General features: G+C 67.3%; 1 protein-coding gene across 1 annotated transcript; it reads right to left on the bottom strand.

The window, feature by feature from the left end:
• Positions 1-7254, bottom strand: TINAGL1 (tubulointerstitial nephritis antigen like 1). Its single transcript, XM_027904722.1, has 11 exons — positions 6927-7254; positions 6148-6211; positions 4323-4415; positions 4114-4228; positions 3044-3167; positions 2784-2934; positions 2466-2649; positions 2165-2210; positions 1576-1699; positions 1088-1133; positions 1-942 (listed from the first exon to the last, which is right to left on the bottom strand). Exons 1-11 carry the CDS (start codon positions 7237-7239, stop codon positions 802-804), a joined length of 1401 nt encoding a protein of 466 aa, XP_027760523.1. The 5' UTR covers positions 7240-7254; the 3' UTR covers positions 1-801.
• Between the last annotated feature and the right edge of the window lie 4033 nt (positions 7255-11287).

Here is an 11287-nt window from a genome sequence, read left to right as displayed (position 1 = left end):
GAGGCGTTAAGTTTATTTACAAATAATAAAAAGCAAAATAAATACAAAGAAAAATTCTTAAAAGTACAGCCCTTGTGTTGGGGGGACGGGGCGGTGGTGGTGGGGAGGGTGGTGGTCACGGGCTGTGCTGCTGCGTGGCCCCTAGTTGTGGCCCCACCAGGACGGGGCTGAGCCCTCCCCTGTCCCCGCTGTCCCCAAGGGGGTGGCAGGGTCCATAGCACCATAGGGACGGGCTGGGGGGGGATGGTGGGGACCCCAACCTGGCAACAGCCAGCCCTGGGGGCTCAGAGGACACCCCCCCCCACCCCAAGCTGGGTTATTCTACACCTCCCTCCCTCCCTGCCAGGGCTGCCTGGCTGAGCCTGGGCAGGGGGAGGGATGGAGGGGCAGGAACATGGGGGTCCCACTGCTCCCCATCCACTGGGAGAAGGGAGGGGAAGCCACCAGCGCCAGCGGGGGGGTGGGTGGGTGCAGCTGCCTTTGAAGAGCCCCCCGCCGGCACCGCAGCCCAGCCGAGCCCGGGGCGGGGGGATTAGCGGGTAAATCCCACGGGATACGGGAGCAGCCCCCGGGGGCACCCCCTACGCACGCCCCACTGCACCCAGCCGCTGTGTCAGCACGGCAGGGACCCGCAGCCCCCGCCGAGGGGACCCGGGGGACGGTGCCAGCCCCCTGCCCGGCCTCAGAGCGGGGGGTCCCACCCGCCCAGGAGGGGACGGAGGGGCTGCGGTGCTGGGGACGAGGACACGGGCGGGGCTGGGGGGCCCCCGGGGCGGGAGGGCCGTGGGCAGTGGGGGGGGATCACTTGTGGGGCATGTCCTCCATGCTGACCCGGCCCCAGACCCCCACCACGAAGGTCTCCACCTCGCACTCGTTGACGCCACGGGCGATGCGGAAGTGGCCGTCCTCGCCCCACGCCGTGCCCCACGAGTTGGCCGCCGTCTGCAGAGGGGGTAGGGGATGTGTCTCAGCCCACTGAACCCCCCCCACCATTCCCAAACTGGATCCCACCTGTGCACGGGGAAGCAGCGGCACCCCCTGACTGAGCCACCCCCCACCCCCCCATAAACTCACAGGGAACACTCACCCAGTATTTTTGGGTCTGGCCATCAGGCAGCTGCTCTTCTCCCCACCTGCAGCAGGAGAGGATGGTGAGGGGGGTCCCCAGGCACCCCCAGACTGTGGGATCCCCCCTCCCAGCCCCGTGGCAGCGGGTTGCTGTGCTGACCCTGCTCGCTTCCTGACCCCGGCAGGTCCCCAGGGCCAGGCCGAGGTATTTCCATCCTCTCCCGGAATGCAGGCAGGTATATTTAGCCACGGGAGGAGGAAGGAAACGCCAGCACAGGGCAGCCAGCCCTGCTTCCCCCCTCGGGGTCTGCACCTCCAACCCTCCTCCCTCCTTTGAGGGTGCTGAGCATCCCAAACCTGTGTCTGTGGCACCCTCTTTCCCTTCTCTGCTTCCTCCCCCTGCACCAGGGAAGGGGACACCCAACAAGGACACTTTTCCCACCCAGACTAAACCTGTTTGCACCCCTTGAGTCCCCCCCTCGAGCCCCCCATGCCACCCCCACCTACCCAGTGATTTTGACTGAGTGGGTCCCGTGTCTCTGGTGCTTTGGCCCCTTCCCCTCGGCCACCGGTGTGTGCCGATAGATCCCACTCTTGTACATGAAGAAATCCTCGTGCACCTCCAGGATGGCTGTGGGAAGGGGGAGAGGGTTTGGGGACACTGTCCCTGGCCCAAGGGATGAGCTCCCGAGGCTCCATATCCCTCAGGGCGAAGGACAGAGGCACCACTGGGGACACAAGGGAAACCAGATCCTCTCCTGGGCAATGTAACGGCTCAGAGGAGGTTTAAAACAACAAAAAAACCCCCCTATAAAGTTAAACAAAACCAACTGCCCAGACGGTGATTAAATCTCAGGAGTTAATGAGCAACCAGTGCCCGCTGGGGTGGGCAGCGTGACGGGCACAGGGGCTGAGAGATCATGGCAGTGCCTTGGCACACAGACGAGTACGGAGCAGAGAGAGAGTTGGGAGGGATCCTGGCTCCCACACCAGCCCCCCACCCCAGGGAGAGAGGTTTTTTCCCCCCCATCTCACCCCCCCTCCAAACCAGTGCGGCTCCCAGTTTTGGGGTGCGCAGTTGGGGTAACCCCCCTACCTTGCACGGGGCCGTTCTCCAGCAGCTCCTTCATGATCTCCTTCTCCTGCAAGCACAGGGTCGGGTGGGACCGGGGCCGGGACCCCCCTGGCACCGCCCTCCCCACCCCCAGGCAGTGCAAACACCGCCACGGGTGGGCGTCGTGGAGACGGCGGGTGGGGGAGCCGCTTCCCCCGGGGGATCAGCAGAGGGGTTTTCCCAACTTCATTCCCAAACTTGGCCGTCCCAGGCAAAGCAGGGCGAGCCCAGCCCCTTCCCGCTCCCCACAGCAAAGGGCTCCTGCCCCGCCCGGGGCACTCACGCTGGAGGAGAGGCGGTAGGGGGGTGTGGACTGGTAGATCTCGTTGGAGTGGGTGCGGGGGTTGGGGCACCGCGCCGTCGCCTGCCGCTTGCCCCGGCCCGTGGAGCGGCTGTGCATCATGCAGGGCTGCGGGCCCGGCTGGCTCTGCTGGCTCGTGAAGGGGTAGCACTCATCTGTCACCACCCTGGGACAGGGGTAAGGGCATGAGGATGGGTCCACCCTTCACCCTGACCCCCACTCCTATGCACATCCCAAAACCCAATCCCATCCCATCCCATCCCATCCCATCCCATCCCATCCCATCCCATCCCCACTCACCCTCTCCTGCGGAGGTACCACCAGGCCCCATCCAGCCTCCCCCCACTGCAGCCCCGCTGGTTTCGGGTGTCGCAGGACAGCAGGTTTTGTGGGGACAGGGCGGGGGTCATGTGTCCCATGGAGTGGATGGAGATTCGATCCGAGGCCACGGCTAGGAGAGAGTGTGGGGACAGGCTGAGGCAGCTGCTCCCCGGGCCCTGCTCTGCTCCCCAGCAGCAGGTTTAGTCCCCAGTCCCCCCATCCCACCCCATCCCCCTCACCTGCTGTGGAGAAGGCCCAGGACCCGGCGCAGTTCCCCTGGTCCAGGGGCCCGTGGATCATCCCGGGCCACTTGGCGGCGGCATCGAAGTGTCGTGGCAGCACCTCGTTGGAGTCCATGTTCATCTGCGGAGCAGAGTCGATGGGGGGCTCATTCCAGAGGGACCCCCGCTCCTCCCCCTGCCATCCCAGCCCTCCCAGGGCATCCTCTGAGCAGGGATCCCCAACCAGCATCAGTGTCCCCCACCCCAGCCCTGCTGCGGACATCAAGGACACCAGCCCCACACTGGGGATAGGGACATCAGGATAAGGACATCAGGATAGGGATTTGGCTGCCTCCTTGTCCCAGAGGAGCCAGATCCCTCGATTTTCCCTAAATTAGGGCTCCACAGCCCCAGCAGCTCCTCGTACAGCAGCACATCAAGTGTCCTGTCTCAGAGCCCAGCGAGGGCCTTGGTGCCCACCACAAGTGCACGGCCCTGGGTGACTCAGCCCCCCATTGTGGCCTCTGGCCGCTGACTCCGGCCCAGCCTTTCCGCTCCGGAGGGGGGGACGGTGCCCCCGCCCCGGCCGAGCGCGGCTCAGCCTTCCTGGGGAGGACACGGCCACAACACCCGGCTTATCCAGCGCAGGAAGCGCCTCTAAAATTAAACTCGGGCTCAAGACGGCGGCGCTGGGTGTGCACCGTGTGTGATGCTCGCTCAGCCAGCACCCACGGGTGATGCCCACCCTGAGTGGGGGCAGTTTTGGGTGCAGGCAGAGGCACCCCACTGGCAAAGCGCTGGCGCAGCCGGCTCTGCCGACTCAGCAGCTCCAGGGCCGGCTTTCCGATGGGAAACCGGCACGGAGGAGAGGGGGAAAAAACAACACTGGCAGCCCGGGGATTGTCCCGGGGAATTTGCTGAGCCGCTGTCTCCAAACACCAGGGCTGCCCGCGGCACCCACCCGCCACGGCCCCTTCCCAGGGCTGGGGACGCTGCGGGGACATCAGCAGCCAAGGGGATGGGGAATCACCGGGCCCAGCCGTGGGATGGGCAGGGATGTGCCTCGGTTCCCCCATCCAGGGACTCACGTGCATCTCGTTCATGTTCATGACGGTGGGAGAGGGCCGGAAGGTGCCCAGGCGGTGCCGGATCCCGTCCTCCAGGGTCATGCCCCAGAACTGGCTGTAGTTGGCGGCTCTCCAGCTGCATGGGAGGAAGGGGCACAGGTCAAGGGCACCCCAAAAAGCACTGAGGGGTGGAGTGTCCCCTCCCCATCCTCCCGGGGCCAGGTCCTTACCCGTAATTGCCCCTGTTGACGGCGTCGATCAGGTCCCCATCCATCAGGCAGGCATGGTCCTCACACTGCCACTGCCCCCCAGGGCCGCAGGTGCTGCAGAGGGGACAGTCAGCACTGGAGGGACAGTGTCCCCAGGGTGACCCCAGGTGGGTGCTGCCCCTGCCAAGCTGGGCACCCCCTGCCATCGTGGGCAGCCAGTTAGGGCCAGGGCTTCTTCTGCGCCAAGGGCTGGGGTCAGCACAGCTTGGCACCTCAGAGCAGGGTGAGATTGGACTAAGAGGCGTGGGCAGCCCTCTGGGTGGCCCTAGGGGTTGTTCCCTGCTGCCCCAGCCCCCACTGGAGCCCAGAGGGCAGACAGGGCATGGGACAGAAAATCAGTTGAAAAGCTGCCAGGGCTCCAGACATCAGAGAGGGGCTTGGACGCCAGCCCGGGGAGGGGGGTCGGGGCTGGATGCCCCCCTGAGTGAGACACTGTGGCCAGGTTTGCCCTGTGGCACTCACGGGGAGACCCAGGACGGGGGGGCTGGGGGGTTTGCCGGGTCCCCTGGGGAGCCCCGGGCTGTGCTCCCCCCGTGCAGTGAGCAATGCTTGGCATGTTCCCTCCTGCCCAGATCCCGGCTCACTCTTCCCTTTTATGGAGCTGTGCGAGGCCAGAGCCCTGTCCCGCCAGACACCCCAATCCCAGTCCCGCCTGCAGCACCTGTACCCCAGCTCTGCCTCCATCCCCATCCCAGAGTGCTCCTGCTGCTGGGTGGTGACCCTTGGGAACTCCCATGGGAGCACCTCAGGGTGCCACCAGCTGGGTGCCCACTGCAGCCCCCTCTGTTTCACCCCAGCATGGGGTCTGCCCCCTGCCAGCACCCCCAGATCCCGTGGGACCCGGCAGGGACAGGGGTTGGGGTGAAGGGCTGCAAAAATTCCTGCTCTCCAGACGCCAACTGCGTGGGAAGAGGGTTTGAAAGAAGAGCCTCATCCCCCCTGAGCACTGGGGGGTCAGAGATGCCCCCCCAGCAGCCGGGACCATCCCACCTTGGCCTTCTCCCGGGGCTCAGGGAGCCCCTCCAGCCCCACGCTGCCACCACACCACGATCCCGAAGAAACACCAGGCAGCACCCAGAGCTTCGGGGAGGGCCGGGCTGGCTTTTCACCTGCAGCCCAGCACACGCCTGCACACACATGCTCCCACACGTGCTCCTGCCCTGCACACGCCCCAGACGCAGCCTTTGATTGCCCTTATCTACCGCATCGCCCCGCCGGGTTCGCTCCTCGTCTGCAGGCAGCTCTGCGCCTGCAGGTTCCCCTATCCCCCACCTCCGGATTCCAGCAATTCCAGCGTTCCCAGATAAACCCCACGCCGCTCAGGCAGCGAGCTCCTGGGGCTCCTGAGAAGGCGGCAGAGCCGGACTCTGGCCACTGGCACGGAACCGCCGGCACATCCCGTCAGGCTCGGGCAAGCCAGGCTCGGACCAGCGTGGCCAAAACCTGGCGGGCAGCGCGTCAGGAGCCCGTGGCCGGCCCAGCTGTGCGTTATCCCACCGGAGCGGAGCGAGGGCTCCCACGCAGGCATGTGCTGGAACTTGGGAGCGGCTCAAGGCCCTGGGCTCTTGGCTCCGAAAATGCCAGAACAAAGGCGTTTGGCACCAGCTCCCCCACCACCCAGCTCGGGCCCCGCACTGCTCCGAGCCCCACTGATTGCGGGACCCCACGGGACCCCGGTGCCTTCCTCCGAGCGGGAAGCACGCCCGTGCCATGCCAGTGGGTCTCACAGGAACCTGGCACCTTCCCCCAGGCAGGTGGCACGGGGAGCACAGAGCCCCTCACTCACCACAGGTTGCAGTTCTCCCGGTACGTAGCTCCGGTGGGATAGTTGTGTCCGGCACGGGCACAGCCTGGGTGGGAGAGGGGAGAGCCCCAGTGAGTGCCTGGATGTGCCAGCGGTCGTGCCGGCACCCCCACGTTCCAGGGGGTACATACCAAGGGGAAAATAAGTGTGGTTCTTGAAGCCAGGCACCCCCAAACCCGTGGTGGGGGTCAGCTCGTGCCCCACGGCGCAGGGTGGGAGCAGGGTGCCGGGAGGGTTAACTGTGCACAGCCTGGTGGGAAACATGATAAAGGGGCTGGTTGTGCCCGGGAGCTGGCTCTGCTCTGCAGGGACTTCTGAGAAAGCCTTGTGCTGTGTGTGTGGGGGGGCTGCATGTGCCCCCTTCTTGCCCCCGGCAGCCCTGCCTGCCCCAGCTGCAGGGAGGGTTAAATCAGGGCCAGCATCCGCCTGCCCCAGACGTGACCGGGCAGGCTGGGATAGAGTCCCCCTCACCTCCCTGCTCTGCCCCACAGGCACGTGCTGCTGTGGGAACAGGCTGAGGGGTCACAGACTGTTCCCAGCCCTGTTTTTGTGGGAGCCCATTCCCATCCTGGACACTCTGTGTGAGCTCCTGCAGCTCCGAGGGGTCTGGAGCGGTTCTGCAGCAGGAGCAGGACCATGAGGTGCCGCATCCATCGCTCCACGAAGCACCAGCAGCATCACACAGCACACGGGGCACCCCAGGCCTGGCCCCCCGGCACCCCCCCACAGCCCCCTACCCGCCTGGGCCGGGCACGCCTCACCTTGAGCTTTGGGGAAGGGGGCCGGGATGCCCAGGCAGTATTCCCAGAAGTCGGGGCAGCAGTCGGAGACGGTGCGGTTGCAGAAGAGGTCGCAGTAGCAGAGGGTGTCGTGGTAGGGCACCGTGCAGGCGTCGTCGCGGCCGCGGCAGCAGACGTCCCCCCGCTGGCAGTAGGACCCCCCGGCGTCGTAGACCCCGTTCTGGTACAAGCCGGGGCCCAGCTCCCGGCGGGTGCGGACCCGGGAGCCCAGGGCTGCCCGGGCCACCAGCCAGAGGCACAGCAGGGCCCGCAGCGGGCGCATGTCCCCGGGCATGTCCCCACGCCGGCACCGCTGCAGAGGGAGGGCACTGAGGGCACGGGGGTCCTGCACTCTGCACCCACCCGTCCCGCTGGGTCACCTTCCCTCCCCAGTCCCCGCCCTGCCCTCCCCCAGGACGCTCAAAACATTCGGGTTTTGTAACTCCCCTTGAGATCGCACAGCTCAGGGTTCCCACAACCCCCAAAACACGGTCTGCCCTCAGCTGCCCACTCCTGGGCATCTGAGGGGCCCCGTGCCCGCCCGCACCTCAACCACCTGCTCCAAGAGCAAAAACCCCGCGGGATGGGGCTCCTCAGGACACCCGAGGGGGGGCTGCCCGGCTCCCGTTCCCAACCCCAATCCCAGTTCCCACCGCGGGCAGTGCGATGAGCTCCCAGGTCTCAGCCCACGGGGCCGAGCGGGGCGATGAGGACCCTGAAAGAGGCGGGAGCAGGGCAATCCGGCACTGGGAAGGACCCGCTCCCGCCTGGTCCCGTCCCATTTCCATCCCCCGGGGCCGTACCTGCCGCGCCCGACGCGGGGGATTCCCCGCGAGAGGGGTGGGGGATCCGATGCCAGGGTCTCGCGCGGAATTTATGGGGTAGGGACCCCCCCCCTCCTCCTCCTCCTCCTCCCACCCGCGTCCCCAACGTCCCCGCCTGGTCCCGTACCTGCCGCGCCCGCCGCTCCGCTCCGGCTCCGCCGCCGCCGCTCCTTATAACCGCGCCCCGGGCCGGGGGGGCGCCGGGGGAGGCGCCGGGGCAGCCGCGACCGGCCGGGGCGGAGCGCAGCGGGGCGGGGGTCGGGCCCGGGGCTCCCGGCGGGACGGGTGACAGAGCCCCTGACTTGTCGCCCCCCGCCCGGGGTCCTCGACGACACCTTCTCCGTGCCCGCGGGGCCGGGCTCTCCCCGGATCCTGATCCCCCCTCTCCCTGTGCTCACCCCCCCCTGCCCCTCCCCGCCGGTGCCCTCGCAAAATGCGGCGTCTAGGCTGCCCTTCCAGCACTCCCTGCTCCTTCCAGGGGGTTCCCGGGGATCCATCGTGGGGGATTTCCCCATTCCGGGGCGAGGTGTGTGGAGAGAAGGGGAAGAGAGAGGAGGGGGCTGCGTGCCTCCCCCTTCCAGCGGGAAGCTGGATATAAGCGAGACAGGGGCACCCCATCACAGCCCAGGGCATGGAGTCGGTGTCACTCGGAGCCAGCCTCGTGTCCCCCGCTGCCAGCACCCAGCCCTGTGCTCGGGGACCGGGGGTCTTGGCCACCCCACCAGGCTTTGGTTCCCTCCTCAGCACCAGCACCTGCTGCGGGGCTCCAGCCGCCCACGCCGGGGCTCCTGGTGTCCCTGCCCCGCCGGGAGCATCACCCAGGGCTGCCAAGGGATTCCTCGAAGATGCCTCATGGCAGCCAGGACGGGAGCACCGCGGGGGGAGCGGGGTTCCCTGCGTGGCCGTGGGTGGAGGACTCCTGGCTGAGCCCTGGGGCGGGTGCCGCGCTCAGGGTGTGCTTCACCCCTCGTGTCCACGCACGGGGAGCACCAAATCCCACTGGGAACGAGGGCTGCCGGCTCCTCGGGACCCCAGGGGGCTCTGGGTGCCCGAACGAGGGTCCTGCAGGGATCTCCCTCCCCCCCAGCACCATCTGCACGTCCAGAGCTCTTGGAAAGGCCTTTTCCTGTAAATGTGTCCTTGGGCAGCGCTGGGGCTGGAGCACCACAGGAAGGAACTGCGTCCAGCCCAGAGTCCGACCGTCTCCAAGCACACTTGCTCCATGACTGGACGGAGAGGAATCCGCAGTGACTCACAAATTCCCCAAGACCCTCGGGAACAAAAGCAAAGCCACTGGCACAAAGGACATCCCAGACCGCTGCTCCCTGTCCTTGTTCCTCCGCCAGCCCCCTGGCAGCCCGCGGGACGCTGTGGGGTGCTGCGGGAACAGCTGGCCCCTTCCCATCCCCGTGACAGCGCTGTCCCCCCGCCAGCTGATAAGGGCTGGTGTGTGGAGGCGGGACCGGCGACAATCCAAGTGTTTGGAGCACCCCCTCACCCCCCGCCCGGGGCCGTGCTCCGCCTGCCAAGCGTGGCTGGGGCGGGATGCAGCCAGCTGGCACCGCGGGGTCACGGCTCCCCGTGTCCCTCCGACCCTGGCGTCCCCCCTCACGTGCGTCCTCTCTCCGGGGAGTGGCAGCCTCTGGCACACGTGGGGCAGAGGAAGCAGAGGGGGGGACAAAGTCCTGCCAGGGCACCTTGGGCCCATGTGATTGCGGGAGGCTGGCACACACGCCTACCCTGCCTTTGCCACCACCCCCAGCCACGCTGGGGGAGGGAGCAGGTCCCAGGACCCCATCCCCACCTCATAGAGCTGTGGAAAAGCCCCACACCCAGGTGGGGTGACCCGGAGCCCCCCGTCCCAGCAGGCTGGGGCAGCTCTGGGGGCAGTGGGGCCGGTGTGGTCGGGGCAGGGAGGTGCTGGCCTCTGCAGTGCTGGGCCCAGTGCCGTGCTCCAAGACGATCCAGGAGTGAATTTCTTGGCAAGAGGCAGCCAGGAAAGGCAGGGACTGACCTGCAGCCAGCCCCAGCTTCCTCCCCAGCCAGAGGCACGGGAAGGGGCCACCCCGGCCCCCTGACATTGCAGGCTTGTTGTCTGTAGGGTGTCAGCACCCAGGGATGGGGCCAAGGCTTTGCTGTCCCTGGATTATTGGGGTCTCCTGGGGAGCCTGGAATGGCTTTGGGGACATCCCAGAGTCATCCCCTTTGAGGAGGGGGCACACTGTGATACTTCCAAAGAGGCAGATGGGGCGCAGTGACCCCACGAGGCGCCCAAAGCAGGGCACGGACCCCTCTGTGGTGGCACCAGGCCTGCACCCCTCCAGGCACACGGGGTGATGGAGCTGAGGAGGACGATCAGGCTGCAGCTGGGGGCCCCCATCCTGCTGCGGGGGGGCTGCTGCAGCTCAAGGGAGCCCCAGGGGGTCAGGGAGGCGGTCGGATGCCTCTGTTCCCTGGCCGGGCGCCCGTGTCCCCTGGCAGGACACTCCCGTCCCCCAGCCACGGCTCGGCGGCGGGGCTGGAGTGCCACCTCTCGGGAGAGCCGGCACAGAGTCAGGCGGGCAGCCTCTACTCCAAATTTTAATGAAACAAATAAGTTAATAACTTAATCGAGTGAGGTAACTACCGCTGGCTCGGGAGGTCCGCGGGGACCAGCCAGCCCCGGGGAGGGTCCTACGAGTTAGTTCCTTTTGCGTGCGGCTGCGGGCAAAGCTGTCACATGCACCCTCGCCCCGCGGCCGGGCACCACCCCCAGGCACCCACCCACCCCTTGTGTGCCACCCCCGGGGCGAGGGGAGGGGGCCAGGGCGGTGCAGGAGCAAGGTGAGGGGGGCTGCAAGCAGCTCTGGCACGGCCCGTGCCGGCCACATGCACTAAGGAGGCCAGAAAACGAGCAGGGCTGGGGGTCCCCACTGCCAGAGGCACGGTGGGGGGGTGGGCTCGGGAAAACAGGATGCAAATCCCACGGTCCGAAGCCCAGAGAGGGGACTGGTGGGATCCTGCCAGCCAAGGGCAGATCCCTCACCGTGGGTGTCACCCCCCCACCCCCAGGACCCCCGGCTGGGCAGGAGCAGCCACCAGCTGCAGCCTGGCAAACTTTGGCACGACCACAATCGCTTCCAGCCTGGCCCAGCCCAGCGCTGCCAGACTGGGAACCAGCCCTGGGACTGGGATGGGAGCGGCACAGGAGCTGCCGTGGCTCTGCTGCAGGTGACATGCAAGGAGATCCCCCTGTCCCCACCAGGCTGTCACCCCCCCAGGCCCGGCCCATGCTCCCCGGACCACGGAGGGGACAGGGACACGGGGAGGGACAAACTGAGCACCACAGGACCCGGCAGGGAGGGGATCCTCTAAGCGAGAGCAGGTGCTGGGACACAGAGGGAGGGATGCTCCTTGGGGACAGCGCCTGTGCCTGCATCTCTGCCCCCTCTGTGGCCCCTGCCCAGCTCCAGGGCCACCCTTGGGTGATGGTTTTTCACCTGGCCCCCAGGACCTCCAGGGCCCCCACAGACAGCAGGA

This window comes from Empidonax traillii, unplaced genomic scaffold (genome assembly GCF_003031625.1).
Source record: "Empidonax traillii isolate 1590-97213 ecotype Southwest subspecies unplaced genomic scaffold, ASM303162v1 scaffold1079:size189651, whole genome shotgun sequence".
In the NCBI taxonomy this organism is placed as follows: Eukaryota; Metazoa; Chordata; class Aves; order Passeriformes; family Tyrannidae; genus Empidonax; species Empidonax traillii.
This window is presented reverse-complemented; position numbering and strand designations above follow the sequence as displayed.